This window comes from Phyllopteryx taeniolatus, chromosome 11, assembly GCF_024500385.1.
Source record: "Phyllopteryx taeniolatus isolate TA_2022b chromosome 11, UOR_Ptae_1.2, whole genome shotgun sequence".
NCBI classification, from domain to species: domain Eukaryota; kingdom Metazoa; phylum Chordata; class Actinopteri; order Syngnathiformes; family Syngnathidae; genus Phyllopteryx; species Phyllopteryx taeniolatus.
In genome coordinates, this window is record NC_084512.1 from 25950573 (window position 1) to 25976992 (window position 26420).

At 43.6% G+C, this 26420-nt stretch overlaps 1 protein-coding gene across 3 annotated transcripts in view; it reads right to left on the reverse strand.

Annotated features, from left to right (window-relative positions):
- Window positions 1-1707: 1707 nt before the first annotated feature.
- Window positions 1708-26420, reverse strand: part of kcnq5a (potassium voltage-gated channel, KQT-like subfamily, member 5a) — a 58205-nt gene continuing 33492 nt past the window's right edge. The window contains exons 2-16 of one of the 3 annotated variants that reach the window (XM_061790383.1): window positions 24597-24687; window positions 23318-23444; window positions 21925-22100; window positions 21384-21509; window positions 20983-21093; window positions 20778-20873; window positions 19282-19376; window positions 16724-16750; window positions 11773-12017; window positions 11507-11615; window positions 9367-9498; window positions 9028-9144; window positions 7784-7873; window positions 6376-6502; window positions 1708-6251 (exon numbers count right to left, since the gene is read on the reverse strand). In XM_061790383.1, the coding sequence (XP_061646367.1) occupies window positions 5406-6251; window positions 6376-6502; window positions 7784-7873; window positions 9028-9144; window positions 9367-9498; window positions 11507-11615; window positions 11773-12017; window positions 16724-16750; window positions 19282-19376; window positions 20778-20873; window positions 20983-21093; window positions 21384-21509; window positions 21925-22100; window positions 23318-23444; window positions 24597-24687 (2515 nt within the window). In that variant the 3' untranslated portion in view covers window positions 1708-5405. The remainder of the gene's footprint in view (window positions 6252-6375; window positions 6503-7783; window positions 7874-9027; window positions 9145-9366; window positions 9499-11506; window positions 11616-11772; window positions 12018-16723; window positions 16751-19281; window positions 19377-20777; window positions 20874-20982; window positions 21094-21383; window positions 21510-21924; window positions 22101-23317; window positions 23445-24596; window positions 24688-26420) is intronic. The other 2 variants (XM_061790384.1, XM_061790385.1) reach the window with 2 other exon arrangements.

The window sequence follows — 26420 nt, forward strand, 5'->3', positions numbered from 1 at the left end:
AGTCCTCTCGAGAGGGGTTGGATTCTCTTCCACTCTGGAGTTGCCCATGGTGAGAGGCGCCGAGGAGGTGTGGGTATACTTATTGCCCCCCGGCTCGGCGCCTGTACGTTGGGGTTCACCCCGGTGGACGAGAGGGTAGCCTCCCTCCGCCTTCGGGTGGGGGGACGGTTCCTGACTGCAATCCCCGAAACCGTTGGTGGACACCAACGGTGAGGGATGCCGTCAAGCTGAAGAAGGATTCCTGTCGGGCCTTTTTGGCCTGTGGGACTCTTGAGGCAGCTGATGGGTACCGGATGGCCCAGCGGAATGCAGCTCTGGTGGTCGCTGAAGCAAAAACCCGGGCATGGGAGGAGTTCGGTGAGGCCATGGAGAAAGACTTCCGGACGGCTTCGAAGAAATTCTGGTCCACCATCCGATGTCTCAGGAGAGGAAAGCAGTGCACCATCAACACTGTGTATAGTGGGGATAGGGCGCTGCTGACCTCGACTCGGGACGTTGTGAGTCGGTGGGGAGAATACTTCGAAGACCTCCTCAATTCCACCGACACGCCTTCCCATGAGGAAGCAGAGTGTGGGTTCTCTGAGGCGGGCTCTCCTATCTCTGGGTTTGAGGTCACCGAGGTAGTTAAAAAGCTCCTCGGTGGCAAGGCCCCGGGGGTGGATGAGATTCGCCCGGAGTTCCTAAAGGCTCTGGATGTTGTGGGGCTGTCCTGGTTGACACGCCTCTACAACATCGCGTGGACATCGGGGACAGTGCCTCTGGATTGGCAGACTGGGGTGGTGGTCCCCCTTTTTAAGAAGGGGGACCGGAGGGTGTGTTCCAACTACAGGGGGATCACACTGCTCAGCCTCCCTGGTAAGGTCTCTTCAGGGGTGCTGGAGAGGAGGGTCCGTCGGGAAGTCGAATCTCAGATTCAGGAGGAGCAGTGTGGTTTTCGTCCTGGCCGTGGAACAGTGGAACAGCTCTACACCCTCGGCAGGGTCCTCGAGGGTGCATGGGAGTTCGCCCAACACTTCTACATGTGTTTTGTGGACTTGGAGAAGGCGTTCGACCGTGTCCCTCGGGGAGTCCTGTGGAGGGTGCTTCGGGAGTATGGGGTACAGAACCCCCTGATACGGGCTGTTCGGTCCCTGTACGACCGGAGTCAGAGTTTGGTCCGCATGTCCGGCAGTAAGTCGGACTCGTTCCCGGTGAGGGTTGGACTCCGGCAAGGCTGCCCTTTGTCGCCGATTCTGTTCATATCTTTTATGGACAGAATTTCTAGGCGCAGCCGAGGCGTAGAGGGGGTCCGGTTTGGTGGCCTCAGTATTACATCTCTGCTTTTTGCTGATGATGTGGTTCTGTTGGCTTCATCAAGCCGTGAGCTCCAACTCTCACTGGAGCAGTTCGCAGCCGAGTGTGAAGCGGCTGTGATGAGAATCAGCACCTCCAAATCTGAGACCCTGGTCCTCAGTCACAATTTGTCTAATTTACATAATAAGGACCCCTTCTAGTCTCTCAACCAATAATTTGGCCGCTAGACTCGTCGAAGTTACAGAGCGAAATAATTACTTTGTTGAGGCGGCCAAAGGGTAAGCAGAGCTGCAGATTAGCATGAGCTAACTAACGTTGTTATGATGTTTGAAGTCATGTCACAGAAATGTTATTATGACACCTGGGGACTGTTTGAAGTCCACCCCCTTTAAAATAAAAGACAAACACTGTAAAAACACTCAATTAAAATGTTTTATTAAAGAATAATAAAATCATTTTGGCTTTTTCTCATACAGATAATTATAATGTGCACCTGTAATAAATTAATTTTAACGTAAAAATAGTGTTAACATTGTCAAGCTTTTTTAAGGCCCGTTGTGTAATAATAAACAATAAATTAGCATTCAAGCAGTATAGAGAAAATGCATTATTTAAAAAACAAAAAACAAATCTGTGGTGAGAGCTATGTGAGTTAAATGAACTAGATTGACAAATGATCCCCAAATTAGTCGACGGATAAACATATAAGGTGGCATCTATTGGGAGACTCCACAAATAAAAAGGCACCATTAAGCAATGAACAGATTCTTAAACGCAAATTCTTTCTTTGTTCAAGCAATATTCTCCGACATTAAGACACATTCAACTAGTGTGGTGTGTCACATTTTCAGGCTCCACGCGCTCTTTCCACTGTACTTTTTGTATTCCATTGTACCAGCAACAACATATTTAAATACACTGGCCTGTTAAAAAAAATAGTACAGTCTTGTTACTAGGCAAACATTAGAATATAATGGAGGGGGAATGAGGTTAGTCCATGACGCGTTAAATACATTTAAGACTACTGTGAATCATTTCATAGGCAATCTGAGACTCGAGCAATAGAAGAACGTTCTTAACAGTTGAAATAGGAAGATTTTAACAAGATGCACAATTTTTCAAAAAGGGTTTAAAAGCTGGGCCTCGTTGTCACAGACTGCAACACAAATATGTGTTCATACATATATTTAAAAAAAAAATAAAACATTTGCAGTTGGGTACGTTGCGAAACGGAGCACATAGCTAGCCTTGGCGTTAGCATCCGGGTTAACTTTACCGATAATGCAACAATATCGCCGCGCAAACGAGTTGATTTTTGACAGCCACACAGCTTCATCAAGAGCCTTGCGTTTATCTTGTGTTAGTTTTGCGCTTCTAAAAATCCATCTGCAACTTCATGATTCACGCGTCCGCGCTATATCGTAGATTTTTCTGCGATTGTTTTGCTATGGGTTACGGTAGAGGCAAGTCTGAATTTCGCAGCACTGAAGTCGACTGGAAGAGGTGCAGCGAAATTAAGAGCAACAAGAAGAGGCAGAGAAGGTCTCCAATTCAGCTCCTGTAATAGAGTGGTTGTTGTTCCCATAGTGCAGAGTGAATATATGAAGTGTAAGTGAATTTTGTTGTTTGTTCTTCCTCTGTACGTTGTTTGAAAATGTTCTATACACAGGGGTTCGCTTGAATAAGCTTTTAAATGAGCACAATATATCCAATATGTAAAAAAAAAAAAAAGCTTTGCGGTGGGATTGGGCAGGCCACATTTCAGGGGGTGTGGCTTCATTGTCATTAATACATGCAGGCCACCAGCACCCAAATACAGGGGTTGTCAACAAAAGTTGGACATGAAATTCAATCCAAATCTTTAAAAAGTTCTATCTACAATCAAATGATTAAGAATATAATTTATAGATATTGAAAGTAACATTTAGTGTTCTGGGGAGACAACATGCAGTGCAGAGCCTTCTCTCCCTGTTAGCATTGCGACACGTAGCGTACATCGCGTACGCGGCATCAAAATCAAACCACCAGTCAAATTGGTTCACTAGTGTCGTAAACAAACATATTGGAAAACCTTTGAGAATGTATTCCATGTCCTTAGTATCCGGCTTCAGGTCCCTGTACTAGTACGATGTTTGTTCTTATTAGTAGGACAATTCGTCGCACTAGTACGACGACTACAGCGCGCTAGTCGAACCACTGTTTCCTTCCAGTAATGTTTTTTTCCCCACTAATAGTGCCACTTTTGGCTTATTAGTACACAATTAAACCTTCCTAGTAAATTACCGGTGCTGCACATGTAACACTACTCGCCCCAACTGTTCGTCATGTGTCAGTTACTAGTAGCCTCCTGGACCTTGCTAGTAGCACCAAAATTTCCATTATTAGCTTTGCCTCACTATTAACATGTAATTGTCCTTCTAATAAGCCAAATTGTCCTACAAATGTGCAGAATTATTTTTTTTACTAGTCAAACAGTCATTCTACTCATGAGCCTAGTCGGTCTACTAGTGCACTGATGGAATAAATGCTGAAATGACTTTCCATAAAGACGTCCGTGTCCTGAATACATATTGCCATGCTAACTGTAAGTTACAGTATGTTTTAGGCCTGTAGTATTATAATTATAGTCATTATTACTGTGAATATTTCAGTTCGGCATGCACTTTTTTTTTTTTAAATGCAGCATGATTAAAGACATTTGGTGAGAGACTAAGAGAGCGAGTGAACGATAATTTAAATTGCAATAAACGACAACGGTACAAGTCATAATTCATCTTCTCATCGTTGATGAGGGATGGGCAGAATAATTTATTTTTTAAGAACTGATATTTTTTGTGGAATTTTCATTTTTGTGGAGATGTTCTTTATGGTGACGAGATGGAGTGTTCTACTCGGTTTCAACCAGCAGAGGCGCCGTTGATTCACTCTCAACTGCGTTATGTAAAGAAGAAGCTAGGCTCCATCCTCCCAAACATCCTCTGATCAATTTATATTAGTATATATGAATGAATTCAAACATATTAAAAAATAATCGGGAATTTACGAATTCATCCATCAAGAAAATGTAATCAACGCTCATCTCTAGTGAAGGCTGCTTTTTAAATTTTTACCAATGTAAAAAAATTCCTAATCTTTCTAACATACTTCTTTTTTTTATATGCTTCTGTGTTAGACTTTTTCACGTTGATTCCATAATTTCTCTGCATTTGCCTGACATATTTATTTCAAACAAATGTGACTTACAGTTCCTTGTTTTTAATTGAAATCTGCTTTAAATTTAAATTTGAATTTGCTTTTAATCTTCAAAAATCCTCATGAACTCATATTTCCTTGGCATATTTTTGGGGGGTATATTACTTATACCTGCATTTTGCAAAATAAATGAAGCTATGTTTATGAATCATTGTCCAATGATTCTCTGTGATTTTCATAATTTCTTTCCCGTTTTACATCTGATTTAAACCTAAATACTCTAATGAAATCATATTTTCCTCCCCAATTTTTTTTAGGTATATTAATTATATATGTCATGCATTTGCTTGTCACAACTATAGCTATATTCATTCATCATTTAATGCTGACTCGCAATTCCGTGTTACCTGCTTTTAATGTTAGATTCTATTCAAACATGCTCATGAAATCACAATTTTTCTGCCATAGTTTTTAGTAATTTACTCATACAGTATTTAGTTCTTTTTCCAGCTGTATATTGTTTTTAAATTACTTTGACAAATCCTCTGCATTTGCCTGACATGCATTTGGTCATTTTCACAGATACGCCACTCACAAAAGGGCTTTTGGGTGAAATTTCCGGAAGAACTTAAACTTCACTAGAAGCTTGACAGGCGAACACAATTCGAACCTCTGTAAACTATCATTCACTGTGGTGTCGTTTAGGTTCATCCTGAAATTGCCATTAAGATTTTGCAAGTAGTGTATCAAGGTGTTTCTTTTGCCTATGAATTACATCGTTTGAGACATAGTTGATGAAAATGAACAAACTATAGCAAGAAATTGTACAATCGCAAGCAATAAGTCATTTCCTGTTAGAAAGGCTTTTAAAGTGGCCTCCCCAAGAGTGGCATACAGTGATTGTATGAGTGTGTGTGTGGTCATGCCAGCTGGATACGCGGCGACTGAGCGAGGAAGTCTGGAGCGAGCGCATCCTGGTCCGCAGCTGGGCTCCTGTCAGGGTCCGAATGATCGCCGGCGGGCGCCAGTTTGCGCTCGCAAATGAAGAGTCCGCTCCCGCTCCAGTCGTCTTCGCCGTGCCGATTGAGATTGTGCATGGAAAGGGACTTCCCGAGGGCGCCCCCCCAGTCGGGAGCCGACGGGACGTCGCCCGGCGACAACACGAGCAGGGGGTCCACCTCCAGGCTCATGTGTCGCCTCCAGGCGGCGTCGGATTTGGAGCCGGGCTTCTCCCGTAGTTGCACGAAGCCGGGCTCCTCGCCGGGTCCCACCACGACGGAGGGGCCCGGGCCGCCCCTGTGGGCTACCGCGCCGTCCGGGACGGGGCAGCGCAGGTGGGAGGGGTGCATGACGGGAGGCAACTGGAGGGTGAAGCCCCCAGCGGAAAGAGGCGGAGGAGGCAGGTCGGGGAAGTGCGCCCGCCTGGCGCCGTTGGGGGTGACCAGCGTGGGGTAGGGGCTGTCGGGCGGCAGCAGGGGCGACGGGGAAAGCGAGGCGGTGGACGGCGGGTAGGACGGAGGCGCAGAGTCCGGGGGGCCCTCGTCGCTGTCGGCCGGGGGCAGGATGAGACGCAGTCCCCTCGGGTGGGCGTTGCCGTCACTTCCTTCCTGGTCCCGGTCCAGGATGGAGGTCGGGTAGTCGGAGTCGCGGTGCCGGTCCAGCTCGAAGAGGGGCAGGGAGGACAGGGCCAACGCAGACGGACCTCGCTGGAGGACTTGGCGATACACGTCCAGCAGGGAGTCCAACTTGGACTCGATGGAAGAAACCTGGAAGCAAGAGGGAAACCAGCTAACCGACCAACCAACCAACCAACCAACCAAGCAACCGACCAACTAAGTAACTAGAAATGTTGGGTTCCTCGTTTGGTGTTTCATTGTTTTTCCTCCTCACCTGCCTCTCCACTTTACACACGCGGCCCAGCATGCTGACGCCGTCGTGAGCATCTCCGTCCGGGTTGAGTTTGTCCTTCATCTTCTTCTCCACGGCAATTTGGCCTTTTCCCAGGATTTGGTCCACCCTGACGCACACAAACGCACACATCGGTGTAAACACAACGGACAACAATGAATAGAAGTCGAGGCGGCGGCGAACATCTTTCAGGTTGAAGAGCAAACCTGGACGCTAGGGTTAGTATGTAAACAGGGGGTGGGGGGAAGCATACTTCATTGCATGATCGCTTTTACAGGAATACTCACATAAACGTGCAGATTTGATGGTTATTTCTTCTCGAAACAACACACAGTACTCATCTTCACTCATGTACATGCAATTCCACAAATTATTCACCAAAAGCAAAAGTCCCAAGAAGAACGACAACAATGTGATGCAACTTGAACAAATCACATCCAAGGGCCGGCGACTAATTATTTAAATCTCCTGCTAGGTTGTGGGTCAAATTGACCCGTTATAAAGTCTACAAATACAGAAGAAAATATTTTTAAAACTTCCAAGTACTGGCCATTGTTTAAACATTTTTTTAAATTTTACTTTTATTGTCACCCTCCTGTTATGTGGCAGGTCAAACTGACCCGTTATAAAGTTTACAAATTCAGGTTTTTCTTTTGTCATCGTCAAAAGACTGGCTACCTGATTTTTTTTGTTTCAGTTATAAACCCTCAATTCAAGTTGCAGATCTAAATGACCAATTATAAAGTTTACAAATCCAGATGTATTTATTTTTTAAGCGTCAAACGAAAGACTGTCTTCCTGTAATCTTGGCGGTCAAAAATCTCGAAAAAACATATTTAAAAAGAGGTAAAAAAAAAAATGGGAACAAATATTTTTCTTTCTTTTTCATTATATATAAAAAACATTATTTGTAATTTACATAAACACAAGACTGTACAATAATTTACCCCCCCCCCCCCCTGTTAAATTAAGCTGAGAAACTGACCCATTTTAAAGTTACTAGAAAATCTGGAAGAAAAAAAAAATTCGAAATATTAAAAAAAATGAATAATCTCCTTTTCATTTTTACGTATATTTGGGTTCTTTTTAAGTAGAAACCTCCTGTCGTGTTCATTTTTCAGGAACCGCGATAATGTGCTCGGGTCAATTTGAACCGGGAGATGCTTAATGATCCCCGAAGTGTTATTATGTAACTCCAACACACATTTCAATATTTCCACATCCACCACCATTCCCATCCATCTCTGTATTTTGCACATGCAAACCCCAACCATCCCGCAAGGCGGTTAATCAATGCGTTGCACTCACGTTACAGGAAATGCTAAAGAACTAAAAATCCAATGAATGGGAATAATTAACAAAAACAAAAAAAAAAAAAAAAAAGGGCAACCCTGAGGCCGAGCTCTTCTTCCTGTTGCCGTAATTGTAATGCAGGGCGGGGGAGGACATGTTCCTGAGTCGACTACTCAAGTTGGCCTGTCTGGAGACAGCAGAAACACCAGCGTCACACACGCAAACACACACGGACTTGCCATTACAACACATTACTATAACATACTATTATTTTTATAATTATGATGATGATATGTCATCTACAAAGCTCTACAATAGCAGACACTGCACCGCTGTCCATGCCATACACACAGAGAAAACAGACACTATGTTAGTGCAGTTATCCTATACTATCGTTTGCCCATTAAACTCATTAGATTGTGCCGGTGTACCTAACGTTGTGGCCTGTAAGTTCAAAATGCGGAATGGGGGTACGAAGGCCAATTTCCCGGCTTTGGAAGTAGATTCAATAGCTCCTGTCACACTGCATGTTAAAGTGCATTTGTCCTCTTTTGCTGTGCTGTGTGGAAGGTACCAACATGGAAAGGGGGGGCAGAGTCAACCTGCCATTGTGAGGTAGTATCACAAGCCCCTTTCGGACTGTTAAAGATGTCCTTTTCTTGTGTTCCGGTTTTGTGTCAAAGGTACCAACCCGGCAATTTTCTGTCTTAGGAGGTAGTTACAGAAGCCCCTTTCACACTGCCATTTAAAGCAAGCTTTTTCACAGAATTTTTCTGTCACTGTTGTGTGAAATGTACCAACCAACATGAAATAGGGGGATGAGGAAGCCCCTTTCACACTGTCAAAACTATCCTTTCCCTGTGTCGCGGTTACCAACGTGGCTATTCCCTCTCTTCGGAGGTAGTTTCAGAAGCCCCTTTCACACTGTGTCACTGTTCTGTGTGAAAGGTACTGTCACGTAATAGGGGGATCAAGCCAACTCAGCAATATCTGATCTTGGGGAAATAATAACAGAAGCTCCTTTCACACTGGCCGTCCAAGCTGGCTGCAGTCAAAGGTCCCGAAGGTTGACGGGAAGGTCGAAATTAATCCGCAATTGGCGGGTTTACAGGTAGAATACAAGGTGTAACAGCCGGAATGGGGGTGCGAAGTTTAACACCCGACACTCACTTCTCCCGCGCTGTCACACCAGATACTGACGTCATTTATTTCACAGTTACGAGCAAAATCCGGCCTCGGCTGGGTTGTGCGTGTAAGGGGCTGAATATGGTGACATTATAATTTATAGACATTAGTATTGTGTTAGTTGAGGGAGCATCAGACGAGTTGAACGGGTCTAACCCCGGTGCAGAGGACTTCCTCCGGGCCTGACTGTAATACAAATGCAGGGACGGGGAGGAAAAGGTCTTGACGTGCCTGCTGAGGGGCCTCGGAGCAGGACCTACAACAGTGTCTAGTCTGAGGGAGACAAAACAGATGGAGCATACGGTGGATATAAAAAGTCTACACACCCCTGTTCAAATGCTAGGTTTTTGGGATATAAAAAAAAATCATGAAAATTTCAAAACTATACACCGTTAATAACTCGGTTGGGGAAAAAAAAAACCAAAATATTTGAAAAAGGAAAGTTAAAAGGCGTGAGAAAAAGGCAAAATGATGGCAGGGGGTTGATTTTGTGACCTGGTCTGGAGGCTCTTGATGCGACACAGCATGTCCAGGTGTCCCGCGGAGTACTGCTCGATCACGTCCTTCACGTCGTACGGACGCAGCGTCTCCTTGAACTTCTTCTTGGCCACGTGGAAATTCATGATTCTGAACGAAAACACACAATTGCATTCAAGCGACAAATGTAGCGTGAAACGAAGCCCAGCGCTAGCACCCGCCTCTCGCACGAAGATTGCTGGGACGCCCGCGACCCGAGTGAGGAGAAGCGCAACGGAAGATCGATGGATGAATGAAAGTTCAATACATTTGAATTTAATTTTCAAAAACTTTTAATAAAAATGTATTGAATTAGTTTCCTTTCAATTGTATGTGCAATACCTTCTAACTGAATTGTCAATTTAAAAAAAAGTAGAATTACTTAAAATTGGCACTTATTGGTTTGCGTATTTAGTATCCTAATAGAAAATTAAGAGTTTTGATTACATTTTTTTAATTTTGGTCAATCCATCAACCAAAATCTAATTCAGTTGTTGGATGGATGGAGACTAATTAATAAGAGGCTCTAATTACTGAGATTCCTCTTTTGATAGTCCCACGACTATTAAATATATCACCGTAGTCTTAATTATTTCAAGTACATTTCTTGCGGTCTTGCATGGGTGAATAATCACTTTGGTTGTTGCTTTTTACAATTTCTAATGTCCAAAAGATCGTTGCGGGTGCCGATTTGATATTTTCTTGCATTTATGAATCAAAATGTGCTGCAATGCTTTTGGATTTCGGAGCATGTAAGCTATTTTTCGTTTATATTTCCTTCAGTAATATTGTGATACATTTAGCTAGCTTTGTAGTGGTTCACTACTTTTTACAACTTGTATGCTAGTTATAAATATTCAAAGGTTACAGTAGCCTATACATTATAGGCAACTGTTTGACAATGGACCACATACAGGTAAGTAACCCAAAATCAGAAAGCCCCATTCATAGGATAGAACCTGCGGCGTAATGACTGCAAAAAAACAGAAGAGGGTAGCAGTTTCGAAGCAGAAAAGTTCCTGTTGCTTCTTGTGCTTAACAAAGCAAACATTGTGCGAATGTCAACATCATGAGAGGAAACCAAAGCTCCCTGGTACTCTTGTGTGTGACGTGTTTACCGAGTGAATAATATTGACGCGGGTAAGCCGATCTGCGCATTTGCTTCGTTGGCCCCCGCCCCATTCCTGGTGGGCTCCGCACTTGCCCGCCTTCCCCGCTGAGAGGTGACAGATGAGCCTCTGTTCAAACAGTGCCCACCGGGGGAGAAGCGATGTCGGACCCTCAACCCGACACCCTGGGAAAGCTTGCTGGAGGATGAGGCCTCATGTTGGGGGGGGGGGGGGGGGGGCAGGTGGTGGTGGTACCTCAACAGTCAGACTTGCTCTCAAATCCTACACTAGGACAACCATGGGAAGAATTCTTTGGGCAAGAGGTGGCTCACACCCTGGACTGGTAGCCAGCCAATCCCCACGGCAGATATAGACAAACGACCTTTCACACTCACATTAAATAACGCAATACTGGACGAATAAATCCACTATGCATCACTATGAGCTTAATTGTTGATTGAAACATGTATTCGTTGTGCTTGTGAAAGGAGCTACACGGAGGAGACGCAGATACACCCATGGACTGATTGCTAGCCAATCACAGGGCACATATGGACAAACAACCATTCCCACTAATATAAAATAATGCGATACCGGATGAAGAAATCAAACAATTATCACTACGAGCTTAGTTACAAATATTGTTCTGATGATTTGGGTGGCACGGTGGTTAACCAGTTTGGGTTTTGTGTCACGCGATGCAGTTGATGTCGATTCTTAAACGTGTATTCATTGTGTTTGTGAGAGGAGCTACACAAAGCAGAGGCGGGTACACTGGGCACTTGGTCCTGCAGTGTTTTGATTCCTAACCATCTCCATGAAGACTACAAATGGCTTAAAATCCAACCCCCCAAAAAAAAAAAAAAAACAGCAGCGCAGTGGTGTATATATTTCATTTCTGCTGGATGCTTTTTTTTTTGTTTTTGTACTCATCTACACAAACTGAGAGACATCAGAGGCTGTGTTGTGTTGCTTTCCATGAGGCGGAAGGGAGTTCTCGAAGGTCTCACCTGACAGCTCTGATGACCACCTTGAGGGGAGCGGACAGGTCCTCGGCCGTGACGTCGCAGTGGCAGCCTCGCTCGTCCTGGGAATCCTCCGTGGTCATGCCAGCGTCCACTGGAGGACAAAATAAGAACACGGTCTTTCCAAGTCTGAACACGCGCACAAACTCATTCTTGTCTTTGTTGTGTTGTGTGGCAACCAGTACCGACTATCCGGTGAGGGAACCTCACAAAAAAAAACAAAAAAAAAAAACTCATTCAGTGGAGCTCACCGTCCGAAGCTGTGGTGCGCGCCTGGCTCTTGAGCCTGAGCGAGGGTCTGAATCGTGTGCGGTCGTTGAAGCTCCAGCTCTTTTGCACCTTGGCGGGGCTTTGACCCATCAGCTCGCCACCGCCGCTCGCCGCCTCGTTGCCGGGGGAACACCGCTGGCGGTCGTTGACGGACGCCTGGCGACTTTTCACGGTCTGCCCCCGCGGGCTCGCCATGCGGACCCGCTCTTTGAAGCTCAACTTTTGACTGCGAGGGCGGAGGTTGGCGATGGAATGAGGTGATTTCAGGTGGAGAGAAGAAAATGGACAACGTTATGAAGTGCTCTGGTGTGTCCTTCATACTGAACGTCACCCAGTTGACATGCCCCAAACCAAAGAGACAGAGCCAGTTTGGCCACCAGGCCCACAACACGCTGCCATCAAACAATAATCTGCACTATAATCTACTTCTCATGACAAGACACTGAATTTGCAGAGTTGTTAAAACTCTTCAGCGCAGGACAGTGATCGCACGCAAGACCTTTGACCTTAAAATGGCCAATTCAAAGCACAATGGCAGACTTCCTGTGTATTTTCAGACACAGATTTTTTTGGTGGGTCTACTTTTGATAGACATGCCTACCAAATTTCACACTGCTAAATTAAGCAGGCTTCAGGGGCTGATTTAAAAAAAATATATATATTCCATTAGGAGAAATTTGGCTTTGAAGGATCCTGTGAAATGGCCGACCTTCCCTAAATCTGGCCAATCCAAACCAAATTGGTAGAGTTCCTATCTTTTCTTTCTTTTCAGGCATGGCTTCTTAAGACTTTTTGTTGTGGCTGTACTCGTGATAAACATGCCGACCAAATATCATGTTGCTAAGTGAAACTGACTTTAGGGGGCTGAATGTTTGAATATATTCCAGCAGAAGTTTGCCTTCGACGGACCTTGTAAAAGTGCCAAAACGACGCTAAAATGGCAGATTCAGGCCAAAATGGCTGACTTCCTGTGTCATCTCAGCAAAAGCTTATTATAGACATGCTGACTAAATATCATGTTGCTCATTAAAACCGTCTTTGGGGGCTGAATTTTCAAACTATTCCCGGCACTACGGAGACAAACATGAGCGGCAAAAAGCAAGCCAGCCTTACTACCCATGAGACGTTCCAGCTGAAGTCTCACACAAAACGCTGACAGGCTACAGAAAACACTTTCGGAGGTCTTGGAAAATGCACATGATGCACATGAGAGTCTTCAGCCGACAAGTGCTAAATGCAATTGAATCAAAAAGGACCAGCATGCAATGCAGCAGGGCCAAGGACGGAGAAGAAAAAAGCTACGATTTGCTCATCCCATACTTTTTTTTTTTTTTTTTTTTTTTGGTAGATAAAACACCTTCAAGTTTGATACTGTATGTAGGAGGGGCTTGGACAATATATAACTACTACTTCATTCACTTTTGTCACAACTGCATCAAGATTGGTGCAGACGACCATTGTTACATTGTTTTAATAAACCAAGTGCGAAAGGACAACCTTGCCAATGATTGAATTAACGTAAAGGTATACAGTGCTTAACAAATGTATTTGACTCATCGAATGTTTCAATGAGAACCCTTTGCAATGTGGTGAGCTCTCCAGCGTTGGCCTCCTCTCACAAAAACGAGGAAAGATCCTCCTTTATTGAGTGTGTGTTTCAGCAGCAGTAAAGCAGCACACAGGAAAAATGTTCATTTTAATAAATCCACATTTGGAGAAATGAATTATGATTTTCCAGAGAGAAACATTTGGATATTTCTTGAAGAAAATTGTATATTCCAGAGGAAAAAGATTTTTTTTCACATTTAAAAAACAAACAAAAATTTTTTTTAATTTTTCGGAGGATAAAAAAATGACAGTATTTCAAGAAAAAGTCAAATTCTTTTAGAGAGATACATTTTAATATTTTGAGGAAAAGGGTAGCACAAAAATATGCAAATATGAAAACTGTCACACCACTATACAACTTTTTTCATGTTTTTGTTCCCCTCTGAAATAGAGCGACGTGATTGGTATAGCAACAGATAAAAAAAACAGGCATTGAGTCTTTGGATGACAATTATCGTCTTATACCCAAATTTGAGAAGTGATCAAGCACGAACTCATTTCGGTTCTGGAACGCAAGTAAATAACTATTATTTGACATCTTAACGTTGACTTGCCATTGAATAGGAATAATAATGACATTTTAGCATGAGCAATATTATTTGAATTTAAATGGATTCTACACACTGGTGTATTAATCATTACGGTCTCATCCAAAGAAATTGATAATTACCATTGCTGTGGCATAAACCTTACATTTGATGCTTTTCTAATACATTAGTTAGGCACTATACAGCTTACCAAGTCAGAGTGCTTGGTCCAAATTTCCCACCTAAACTAAGAATTCTGCAGGATTTGATGTAAAACAAAAAGTATGTCTTATAGTCCATGCTATGAGTTAGTCATTCCCGCAGTTTGTGGTACGCGTCACTTAGATTAGTTTAGGGACAGGGCAGCCGGGATGCTGGGAAGTACCTCCTGTATTTCCGAGTATACCTTCGGAAGAACGTCCCGTGACTCTCGCTAGAGCGCATGGGAAGAGGAAGAGGATATTAAAACAGGTGTGGATGGGAATAGAAATCCCTCAGCCACACAGACACACACATACATGCACACGTCTGCCATATTGGTGCTGGGTAAGCACAATAAAGGAAAAGAGTCTTGGCGTCATGGGTTGTCACTGTGATTTGCCGTGTTGGCTTTCGGTGGCCGTGAGGGAAATCCTTTTCCTTTTTTCCTATCCAACGCACGACGCGGGGCTCCTTTTTTAATAAACATGGCACCGAGCGGCAAGGTGTGAGTTAATTAAACTGTGGCCTCCGGCCAACTCGTGCCCCGTCGCACTCATTCCGAGTGTAGCGTTTAACGTTGCGCTGTAATAAACTGTAATAAAGTCTTTCTAACTGAGGAGTTACAAAAGCGGACAGAGGTTGTACAAGGCAAGAGCCTGCTCAATACCAGCTCCCAAGCCAACAGGAATAGAACAATAACAGGTACTACTAGTAGTGGAAACTTGTAAAAATAGAGCAGGTAACAGCACTAAAGATGGCTTAATAGTGCTAAACCATTTCGTTAGCCTAATAGCATAATTGCTACCATTGCTAAATCAATAGAAAAATACCAATGGGCTTGCTAAAAATGTTTTTTAATGTGACTATTATGCTATTAGGCTAACGATCTCCACATGGCTAATGGCAATCATTTCCACCGTTCGGAACAGTGACCAGTTAGGTGCATTGTAACTCCCCACACGTGACACTAGTAACCAATCTTACCGTTCTCTAGGATACCTTCTTCCGATTGGGACTTATTTTTTTTTTTAATTCCCTAGTTGGAGTTTTCCGAAGTACAAGCCCAAAATTGATGCTCAAAACCAAAATGGACGACTTCCTGTTTAACTCTGGCCAGGGGTCCTTGTAATTTTTTGCTGTGCATTCTGCGACAATAGACAATTCCACCCAATTTCACTTTTATCGGTGAAGCTGGTGTAAGGAGGCTATTTTAAAAAAAAAAAAATCAAAGATTTTTGAGAATCCTCTGATCATTAAACTTTGACGTCATGCTCCGCCCACATTGATGGCATAGGGGGAAAAAAAGCTACACAATAAAGCGTCACCCATCTGTTTAGGATACCCCCGTAATTATTCTAGCAATTTTAGTGAAAAGTACATTTCGAAAGACTGTGTAGTAATGTATGCCTTTGAAGTTAACATCAACATTAACAACATTAAAGTGACAAGGATATCACGCCAAACAAATCAAAATGGAAGACAGAAAAAGTCAAGCAGCACATCCCCCGATGACGATGCAGACAACAATGTTGTGGTAAATGTGGCTAGTTTGAAATTAAAAAATGATGCGGGGCCATAAAGGCCATTCATTTGTCCTTAGAACAGCTCAAATGGCTCAAAAAAAGCTCCCCCAACGACAGTATTTACACTTTGGCGTCTGACACAAAAGCAAAGCGGCTGTTTATGTGCAAAGGCAGGGAATAATAGCGCTGTTGTAAAAAAGTAATTACAATGCCGCGAGTGCTAATTGGGCTTTGTGTTCCTAAAAAAGGAAAGCCGAATTAAAACCAGGGATTTACGAGGGATTGCAATGCTGGATGTGGTTGTGAGCGGGCCTAATTAAATGTTTGGTTTGAGGATGACGCGCACATTTGCTTGTGTTGCTTAACGGAGTGTAAAAAAAAAAAAAAATTAAAATTGAAAATGTCTTCAGAAGCTGCCGGCTCGGCTGCCAAATGTTGACAGAGCGCAAAAACTCAATTAGGCTTATTAAACCTTCTGTCGGAAAGCGACTTTCTTCCTCTTTAAACTTGATTTATCTCAGGAGTTGGATTCAATGCCAAATTTCCAATTGGAAACCACAACATACCGTGTATACAACGCCGCTGACTATTATTGGTGCCTTTTGTATATCATTATTTATTCACGTATATTTGTCATATCCACTGCTGCTGCCTATTCTTCTACAATTCTACAAAGTAATTATTATTCATGTACAGTTGAGTCGTACATCGCTGCTGACTATTCTTGCTAGCTTTTGTTCACATTTGTATATACAGCATAGCATTTATTATTCATGTATATGTGCCAATTACATCTGCATATATAGTACATGTATGCATTAGTCGTGTATAGTTGCCACACACAATGCTGCTGACTATTCTTGCTGACTTTTGTTTACGTTCCGGTCTGCAAATGCACTATTATTATTCCTCCAGCGCTTCTATTCGTTCTTATCATTCACACTCACGCCCCGCCTGCTCAACTTCAATTAACCGATCAAACAACCGTTGGAGTCTAAACAAGCGAAAATGCCTGCAAAAATGTCGACTTGAAAACTGCGTAGTATGTGCGTGTATGTATGTGTGGTACAAACCTGCAAGCGGTCTCGCCCTGCTCTTTCCTTCAAAGGTTAGTGCGACGACAAAGATGAGAAGGAGGAGACAAAGGAGGAGAGAGGTCAGTATTGCAGAGGATTAATACGGGAGAACATTCAAGTAAGTGACAGGCGCGCTCGGGAAGCCTAGCTAGGTAACGCATGCAAGCTGTAGCCATGCACAAGAAAGAAGATAATGCGAGGTATAAGGAGCTGAATGTGGAACATTTACTGGCTAATACGACAACCACACAAAGTAAACAAAAAACAAATCTGGCTTGAAGTGTGTCATATGTGTCATAAGCACACATTTGATTTGATTTGATAAAGTGCGGAGGATATCTCATCCTATAAGTGCAGTACAATGAACCCCATACAAGTCGCGATTCAACATTCGCAAACTCACCGGTGGTGCCAAGTAATAAAGTTTGCTACGCTACCTCAGTAGATTTTTCAAGTATCTGTACTTTACTTTTGTTTTTTGTTGTTGTTTTGAACCGACAAGCTCCTGGTGTTCAAAAATACTCTATCTGGGGGGGGGGGGAAACAACAACATAAAAGTAAGATGTACTTTTTCAGTTATTTTTACGAGCTAATTAGATTTTTTTCGGAGTCAGTTATGTATTTTTGGACGAGGGAGCAATTGCATGTAATATTCTTAGCTTTTGAAAAAGGCGTTAAATGGTTTACTGCACTCCAATGGTGCAAATGAATGACGCAATTTTGATTTTAAGAAGTGGAAATACTCTCTGCTGACCATGGAGAAGAATTACATTTTAATTTAAGAAGGTGAAGTTCCCTCTGCTGGCTGTACTCCAGAATTGGCCCAAAAGGTGACAGAATATAAAGAAATATTTATTTTTAATATATATATTTTTTTACAACCTGCTCATTTTGCAAAATGGAATTTAAAGGGTTAAAATCATGTTTGAAAATGTGTATTTTATACTAATGACAAGAACTGTTAGTTAAAAACTATGCAGTAAAAAAAAAAAAAAAAAGCAAAAAACTAAAAATGAAAATTATAGATAATATCTGCAGGTGGACAAAAATGGTCACGAACAAGATGAAAAGGCTAGTAAATGTACAAAAAGTGAATCAGTACAGTGAACAACCGCGTATTTTGCCTAATTCAAACATTCCCTGATTTGTTTTTTTTTTTTGGGGGGGGGGGGGGGGAGGGGACTATCCTACATTATTTGCTGAAAATCTTCATCTATTTGCTATTTGTGTGCTCAGCCAAAGCAATATAGTGTAAGTATTACTTTTGGTGCCATCAGTCTTTGGGTTGCTACTATATAAATCATAGTGTTTTTCAGTCTGCATGTGAGATGTCCCGTTCTCTCCCAATGCATCTCCTACTTATAGCCCGTGTGGTGTACTTTGCTGTCACAATTTGCCTGTATTTCGCTAACATTTATGATTGACTTACAGCATTGGCTTAAAGCGCTTGTGCGCATATTTGTTCCCCCGTGTTTGATGCCACCCAAGTTTTGTGCTAGCATGTTATTTCAGCTGGAAGGCTAGCTAACACTATTGGTGAAGGTGGTTTGTTTGTCCGTTGTTTATATAACACAGGTTGTGGGCATGATTGTGTACATGCTAGATGCATGGCCTTGGTGCTTTTTGATCCGCTCTGGTTTAAGTGCTCTGCCATTTTGTGGCATCTACTGTTCACACAATTCCAACTATTTGCGGACTTTTGCTATTGTAGTATATTTCAACAGTGCCGAAGTCAGAGTTCCTTTGAGAGGGCCAAATGTTTGGAGATCTGTATTCAAGCCCAACCATCTTTTCTTTGTAGTTCTACATCAAAGGACTTCCTTCAACCATTTGTACGTTTATTAGGGTTTTCCTTCTCCGCCCAGACAGTAACAGGTCTTGGGTTCACAACAGGCGTCCCGGTCTGCAAAGAGGACTGTTTTGCATCTTATAAGATAAGGGTACCGGGTGTGAGCTTAGAGAGACTGTGAGGCGCCAGCAGGCGGGTGTGGTTCCAAATATGGTCATGAGGAACGACCATCTTCCGGGTGCACCCAGGGAGGGGCTAATTCCACGCCCAGAGAATTAAAACTTGATAAACTGAGATCCAGGGGTTTTCGGGGGCTTTTTCGTTGTCCTGGCTTTGTACGCAGCTGCTATAACACTATGGCTTGTTCAATAAAACAAATTAGCCCAAACGCCAAGTGTCTCGAAGTCTTCATTCATTCCTGCCCAACGGATGGCGGAGTTCTCCCGAGTGACCTCCGTCTCGGAACCACCGGCGAAAAAATCCACCTCACTATTCGCAGCTGTACCCGGTGAATAGAGGGGTTTCAATGTATCTGTACTTCTATATAAGTACAGAGTGTGTGCACTTTGGCCACCTCTGGGTGCATCTAAAATTGTGACTGGAGTGAGGGTGCGAGAACGGCGCATGCCCGAGTGTAAAGAGTGAAGAGATTGACGTGCACCACATGACAAAGATCATTGAGGAGGAGGAGGAGAAGGAAGTGGAGGCCCGGCCATGTTTGAGTCCGCAAGCGAGGGGGTTTGGGTTTGGGGGAAGGTCCACCTACTTTGCGGGGCTGCAGGTATGCAACGCCTTCAAATGAGGCGTCCAGGTTGCAACGGAAACCGAGTTCTCATCGGCAGCGTAACTACGCCAGACACACTACGTGCAGAGTAGGTGATGAGTTGTGATTGGCAGGTCAAATGTAAACAAGGGGTCGGGGTGGAGGGGGGGGGGGGGGGGGGAGGGGAAATCATGGAGGAGTAGTGAGGAGGAACAAAGAGAAAAAGCTTATTAGGGTTTTTTGAAGGAGGGGGGGCTCTGATGATGCAGTGTGTGTGTGTGTGTGTGTGTGTGTTCGTCAGAAAGAGGCGGTTGTGCCGGTGGTGGAGGGTGAGGGGGATACATGCCTGAGGGGGGGGAGGGCGCTTTGGTAGTGGTGCCAGGTGGCGTGGAGGTAGGGACGGGCACCGTCAGTGGAGTACAGACGCCAAGCTGCCTGGTGGTGGTGAGGGGGAAGGGTGGGGGTGACATGTATACACATTTACACACACACACACGACATAAGGGGGGGGGGGGGGCAATGGTACAAAGGTGGTGAAGCAAAAGGGAATTGCTGTGTTCTGAATCATTTCCTCATTCTGTACTCCAGTTACTATACAGTGGAGCCCTGCATACTAGCGGTTCGGCACCCGCAAATCTTTTTATATCTATTTATCTATCTATCTATATATATATATATATATATATATATATATATATATATATATATATATATATATATATAGTGGCCTATATAGTTCACTAAAAATCTCTAGACAGTAGTGATTAGTTAGCAGGGAATGAGCTGAATGATTCCGAATGCAACTGGTAGACAATCACCTTGATTGAATGGCATTCATATTAAGACCCTACGTCTTAATTTGAATGCCCCTCAATGGGACCGAACATCTCCCTTTCCAAGCGACAGCTGGAATGGGACAGGCTACAGCGGTGGTAATGTTGCCGGCCCCCCCGCTAGCCAAAACACAACATGGAGATGAGGTGTGTGGTGTGCGTGTGGAATGGAGGTGTGATTCATAGATCATCACATTTTAATCAGCACAATTAAACCTGCTCCCATGGTTGCTTTCACCTGTGAAGGGGGAACTGTTGTCAAGTTACTGGAGAAGAAGAAGAAGGAGGAGGAGGAGGAGGAGGAAGAGGAGCAGGAGAAGAAGAAGGAGGAGGAGGAGGAACAGGAGAAGAAGAAGAAGCAGCAGCAACATATGGTGTGATGTGACACCGCATTGCAGCCTTGAGGTACATCTGTCCAGGTCATGATCGCCATGGAAACGGCTCACGCCATTAATTATCAGACACACGCGGAGAACGACACTGATTGGATGAGTGGAGGTGAAAACACACAGTGTGACATCACACACACACAGCAGGGAATACATGAAAAGGTGGTTTCTGGTCCTCAGAAGCTGCAAGAGAAGGGTGTGTGTGTGTGTGTGTGTGTGTGCGCATCTGTGTGCGTATGTGTGTGCATGTGTGTGCGTGTGTGTGTGTGTGTGTTACCTGGATGAGGCTGGCTGCAGGATTCCGTCTCTTTTCAAAGTGCTTTTGCCGATGTTGCTCCTGTACCTTCAGGGCAAAACCTGAACCCAGGATGCCCTGAAAGAAATAAACACACACAATGAGCCAAACTAACAATGTACACAAAATGTGTACATTGCATGTGTGTGTGTGTGTGTGTGTGTGTGTGTGTGTGCCCGTGTCTCACAGCGGGCAAGGCAAAGAAGGAGATTCCCAGGAGAGCGAAGCCGGCGGACAAAAGCCTCCCGGTCCAAGTCTGCGGCGTCTTGTCGCCGTAGCCGATGGTGGTTAGTGTGATCTGGAAGTTCAAAGGTCACCATGTCCTTAAATGGTCTACTTTATACGACACAAGGTGTGTTTAATGCATTACTGATTACTGGGTGGGATTTGATGTTGGAGAGCAACGGAGGCATAACGGATTTCATTACCTGCCACTGATGTCGCTGAAAACCATACCACTAACCGACTCACTAACAGCTTAACAAACTAACCAACTTAGTAACCAATCAACCTATTAACCCACTCACTAACAGTGCTGTTAAGAGTCTGTGTGCGTGTGTGTCGGGGGTTCGGCTCGCTCTCTCTCACCGTGCCCCACCACAGAGCATCGGCATAGGTGGCAAAGTCCTTGTTTTCCTCCTTCTCCACCAGGTAGACCAGGAAGGAGGAGAAGATGAGCACCAGGAAACCGATGTACCAAGCCGTCACCAGCTCCTAACAACACAACAAAATGCACACTCAGCAACCGACGAATTGATGGGTGTGCAACGCTCGGAAACCTCAGAGTTGCACTTTTTAGGAAGCAGTTTTCAGGAAGCAGAGATTGGACTCTATTTTAATTGAGTATCGAAAGACTAGCCAAAGTACTGCTGCTCGAGGACAGACTAGAACCAGATCCACAGTTCCCATGGTACTTGCTTTACTGGTCTGATTAAATTCTTCACCTTATCGAGATGTTTTGTACAATTGTAACTTCCAACAGTGAGAAAAAAATCCTCTTAGAATTTGAATTGAGAACTCTGCAGGTGGTCCAGAATGCTGTTGCTCGAGTGCCGACTAGAACCAGGAGAAGACATACACAGAGTTCTTGCTTAACTGCCCTGTCGCCTAATTACACTACAACTCGTACTTTGCTGTGCGCGTAGACGACGGATCCCAGCAGCTTCCAGGTGCCTCCCCGCCGGTCCATCCGCACCATCCGCACGATCTGCAGGAAGCGGAGACTGCGCAGGGCCGAGGCGGCGAAGATGTTGCCCTGGCTGCCGGCGGAAATCACGGCGACGGAGGCGATCAGTACGATGATGTCTGGCGGGATGGGGGGGGGGGGGGTCAGTGGCTTGACAATGCACATGAGTCAACCCCACACAATGTGTCACCTTCAGAGGTGTTGAGTCAACGCAACATGTTCGTCTTTGTCTTTCTGGATTGCCTTCCAGAGGTCTGCGTGTACGGCTTGATTGATATTTTGTTCCATTCAGCTGAGATGCACGCAAATGTGGTACACACGCGAGTGCATTAAAAGGTACATACGTAAGCATACTGTATATGTAGAAAGTACACAAACAAACACATGCAGTGACACGCAAAAGGGGTTACAGGTACAAACACAAATTTATACACAAACGGGCATTATAAGTACACACGCAAGAACATTATAGGTATACACACGAATTCATAAAGATGCACAAGCACATTCTAGGTACAGACACAGGTACACACACAAAAGCATAAAGACACACACAGGAACATTAAAAGTTCACACAAACATACAGGGGATAGAGGTACACACAAAATGGATAAATGCACACACATAGACACATCCAAGTACACACACAAGGGTATAGCGGTACAAACAGCACAAACAGATACACTCAAAAGAGCATAAAGGTACACACAAGAACATTACAAGTACACACAAAGACACACACAGGTACACACACAAGAGCATAAAGGTGCACACACAAGAAAATTACAAAAAGTACAAACAGAGACACATGCAGGTATACACTCAAGGGAATAAAGGTACACCCAAACACACAAAGACATTAAGGTTCACATCAAGAACATCAGAAGCATACACAGACATGAAAGTACACACACAAAGGAATAGACATACAAAAGGTATACACACACACACACACAAATGCATGAAGGTACACACAGACACATGCAGAAACACAAACAGGAATATAGATACACTCACACAAGGGCATACAGGTATATTACATACACAAAAATATTCCAAACACAGACACAAGCAGGTCCATAAAATTAAAGGTCCACACTCAAAGGCACAAGGTACACACACGAGGACATTATAAATACACAGATAAACACATGCAGGTTCACAAACAGGTACAGCACATACAAGTGCATAAAGGTACCCAAAGTAACACACATACACACACAAATGCATAAAGGTACACTAACACAAAATACCATTATATGTATACACAAAGGGACAATGGTATTCTGTACACACACACACACACGCACGCACGCACACACTCATTGTGTCTTACCGATGACACAAAATGGCTTCCGGGCAAAGCGGAGGCGTCCTTGCCAGCCTCGGTAGCGACAGCAGCAACCGGCGCTCCATATTCGGATGATGTACTCCAGACCAAACACAACGATCATCACAAACTCCTACAAAGGAACGCACACACACACGCACACCAACAACACTTCTCAGAGTTACGTCATGAAAACAGACATGTTCTGGCTGGTCCATCAATACCTTAAAGCAGTGTTTCCCAACCCCACCAAAACGTCACAAAAAGTATATGGAGGGGTAAACTAAGTTACATTTTTCCCGTGACCACACTTGTAATGTACACTTGTGTTTCAAATCATCTTTTACTGTTGAAATGAATGGAAATGCTATTACTCTATTTCCAGCCTCCCCCCAAGAAATATTTGTTTGTTTGTTTTTAATAAGAAAAAATAGCACTCCCAATATTGTATTTCATAAAGTATATAATAATAACAATTAAATAGAATAAAAAGATTTAAACAGTTTGTGCATCATGACTTAATGCTGCAATCCAAATCATTGTGCTGCTCCTTCTGGTGTGCTCACCTTGCAATAATGCAATCATGCAGACACGAATGAAGAAGAACAGTACTTCTTCTACTATTACTGTAAGTGACTCCGTGAGCTGCGGTAACATTGGTCATTTCTCATAGAGGATAAAGAAGGCCTATCTGTCTACATGTGTTGCGCCATCATTTGTGTTTGAATATCCTTTCCTTAAAGCGTTATAACACTGTGACTACCGATGCTAACCGTTAGCATGACAATGGCGTTTTGCATTGTTTGTTAGCATATGCAATTGTCAATTATCAGCTGATTTTTGCTATTTTCGGTCCGGCCTGGTCCTATTATATTATACTTAAATATCGATGATCTCATCTCAATTAAAAAACAAATTTACTTCTGGGCCGTTTTAGTTGAACACAAAGCTATTAGTTTATTCTGTTGTATGAATGGCAACAGGTGGATACACAGTTTGATTGTACCTTCTGCCATCTGTTGGATGAACATTTAATTGTTGAGGCAAAGATAGATGAACAAGGCTACATTATTTGTAGTAAATAAACAATAATTTCCCGACCAATTAAGTGAAAGGGGATATTTATCCTGCGGCTTAAAATGTAACTCTTTCTAATGATACCAAAAGACCTTTACCCTGTCAGCCACGCATGGTTCATCAGTCAAGAATGCACACACACGCACAACTAAATTGCAGATAATTGCGTGTGTGTTTGTGTGTGCGTGTGTGTGTGTGTGTGTCCTACCAGAATGAGAAGACAGTACGAGGAGAATTCCTGGTGAGCAGGAATGGTGGAAAACACGGACAGGACCAGGCATCCAAACACCAGGATGAATCTGGGGAGACAAACACACCATGCTTAATTTAAGTTTCTCGCTCAGGACAGTTTTGTTTTGCACCTCCCGTAGTTCAAAGCGCATACTCGCAAGCTTTTGATACGGCGCCACATGAGGAAAGTCAACAAAAATAAAATGGACCAATGAAGGTATTGTAATGACCTCCTATGTGGTCAAGGAGAGTCACAGTCGCCGATGCTGAATGAGACACACGGTCAAACGCAAAAATACAAAATGAGAACATTCGCTGCCGTGCGCGTTTACGTTCGTCATCTGGAATCCAACCGCTGACTGCCACCGACGAGAATATTCGTCAAGTGTGTTTTTCAGCGGGAGGAGAGGAGGAGGAGGAGAGTCTTCTCTTTCATTTGGTAGGAGCTTATGTTGTCGCAGAACACAATATTCTATAAATCTGGAAAGATCAGTAAAAACGCTCTAAATCGGCCGGCAATATAGGGAAGTCTGCTTTTAAATAACCATTGTAGTATACAAAAGCACAATCAGTGCTGCCTACTTACAATTTGATCGCAATACTTTGTGACTCTTCAGAGCGCTCTTGTGACTGCTTCTCCAAAAAGCAACTAGCGAGTTTAATTCCCGACAAGAAACAGACAACATGAGTAGAATTATTTTCACAAAGTGTGGGAATCTTTTAATATTCATGCGTGTGGTGTGTGTAATTCAAGTGTCATTTTATTTTTCTTTAAGGGTGTGAGGGGGGAAAAAAACTATTAAAATTGGAAATCATATTTTTGTGAAAAATAGAAAAATGAGATTTTATTTCAAGGCCCTGTCGCCCAGCCCTGTGCACACATTTATCTAATTTAGATGAGACACACGCACATCTTTGACTGCAGGAAAAACACTTTGTAAGGGTGTAAAGAGTGTTAAGAGCTTTCCTACACACTCAATAAATCATGTGCGTGTGTGTATGTGTGTGTGTGTGTGTGTGTGTGTGTGAGAATGAGGAATGCAAGAGGTCACCGTTTTCCACACATTATCATCGCGGTGTAGCGTATGCGTACGTATGTGCCGCCGTGTGAGCGTGCCAAGCATGCAGAGCTTTTCAATCAAGGCGGCGGAGAGCGAGCGAATGGAAAGAAAGAATTAAAAAAAAGATGCAAGGAAGGAGGAGGAAGACAAAACAGTGCCAGATGAGCCACTCGCTTTGAACCATCCATCCATCTATTTTCTGAGCCGCTTCTCCTCACTAGGGTCGCGGGTGTGCTGGAGCCTATCCCAGCTATTTTCGGGCGAGAGGCGAGGTACACCCTGAACTGGTCGCCAGCCAATCGCAGGGCACATACAAACAAACAACCATTCGCACTCACATTCACACCTACGGGCAATTTAGAGTCTTCAATTAACCTACCATGCATGTTTTTGGGATGTGGGAGGAAACCGGAGTGCCCGGAGAAAACCCACGCAGGCACGGGGAGAACATGCAAACTCCACATAGGCGGGGCCGGGGATTGAACTCCGGTCCTCAGAACTGTGAGGCAGAAGCTCTAACCAGTCGTCCACCATGCCTGCTTTGAACCATATATATATATATTTTTTTTAAAAAGATCACTTGAAGATGTGCTCAAATATTAAAAGGCTAATTTCTCGCATCCACTCCAAGAGAAAATGGGACTTTTAAGTGAATTTAATGCTGAGATCAACAGTTTGAGCTGAATGGAAGCAGCAGAAAGCACTTAGGATAATAAGGATGAACAAAAGGTAAATAAAGG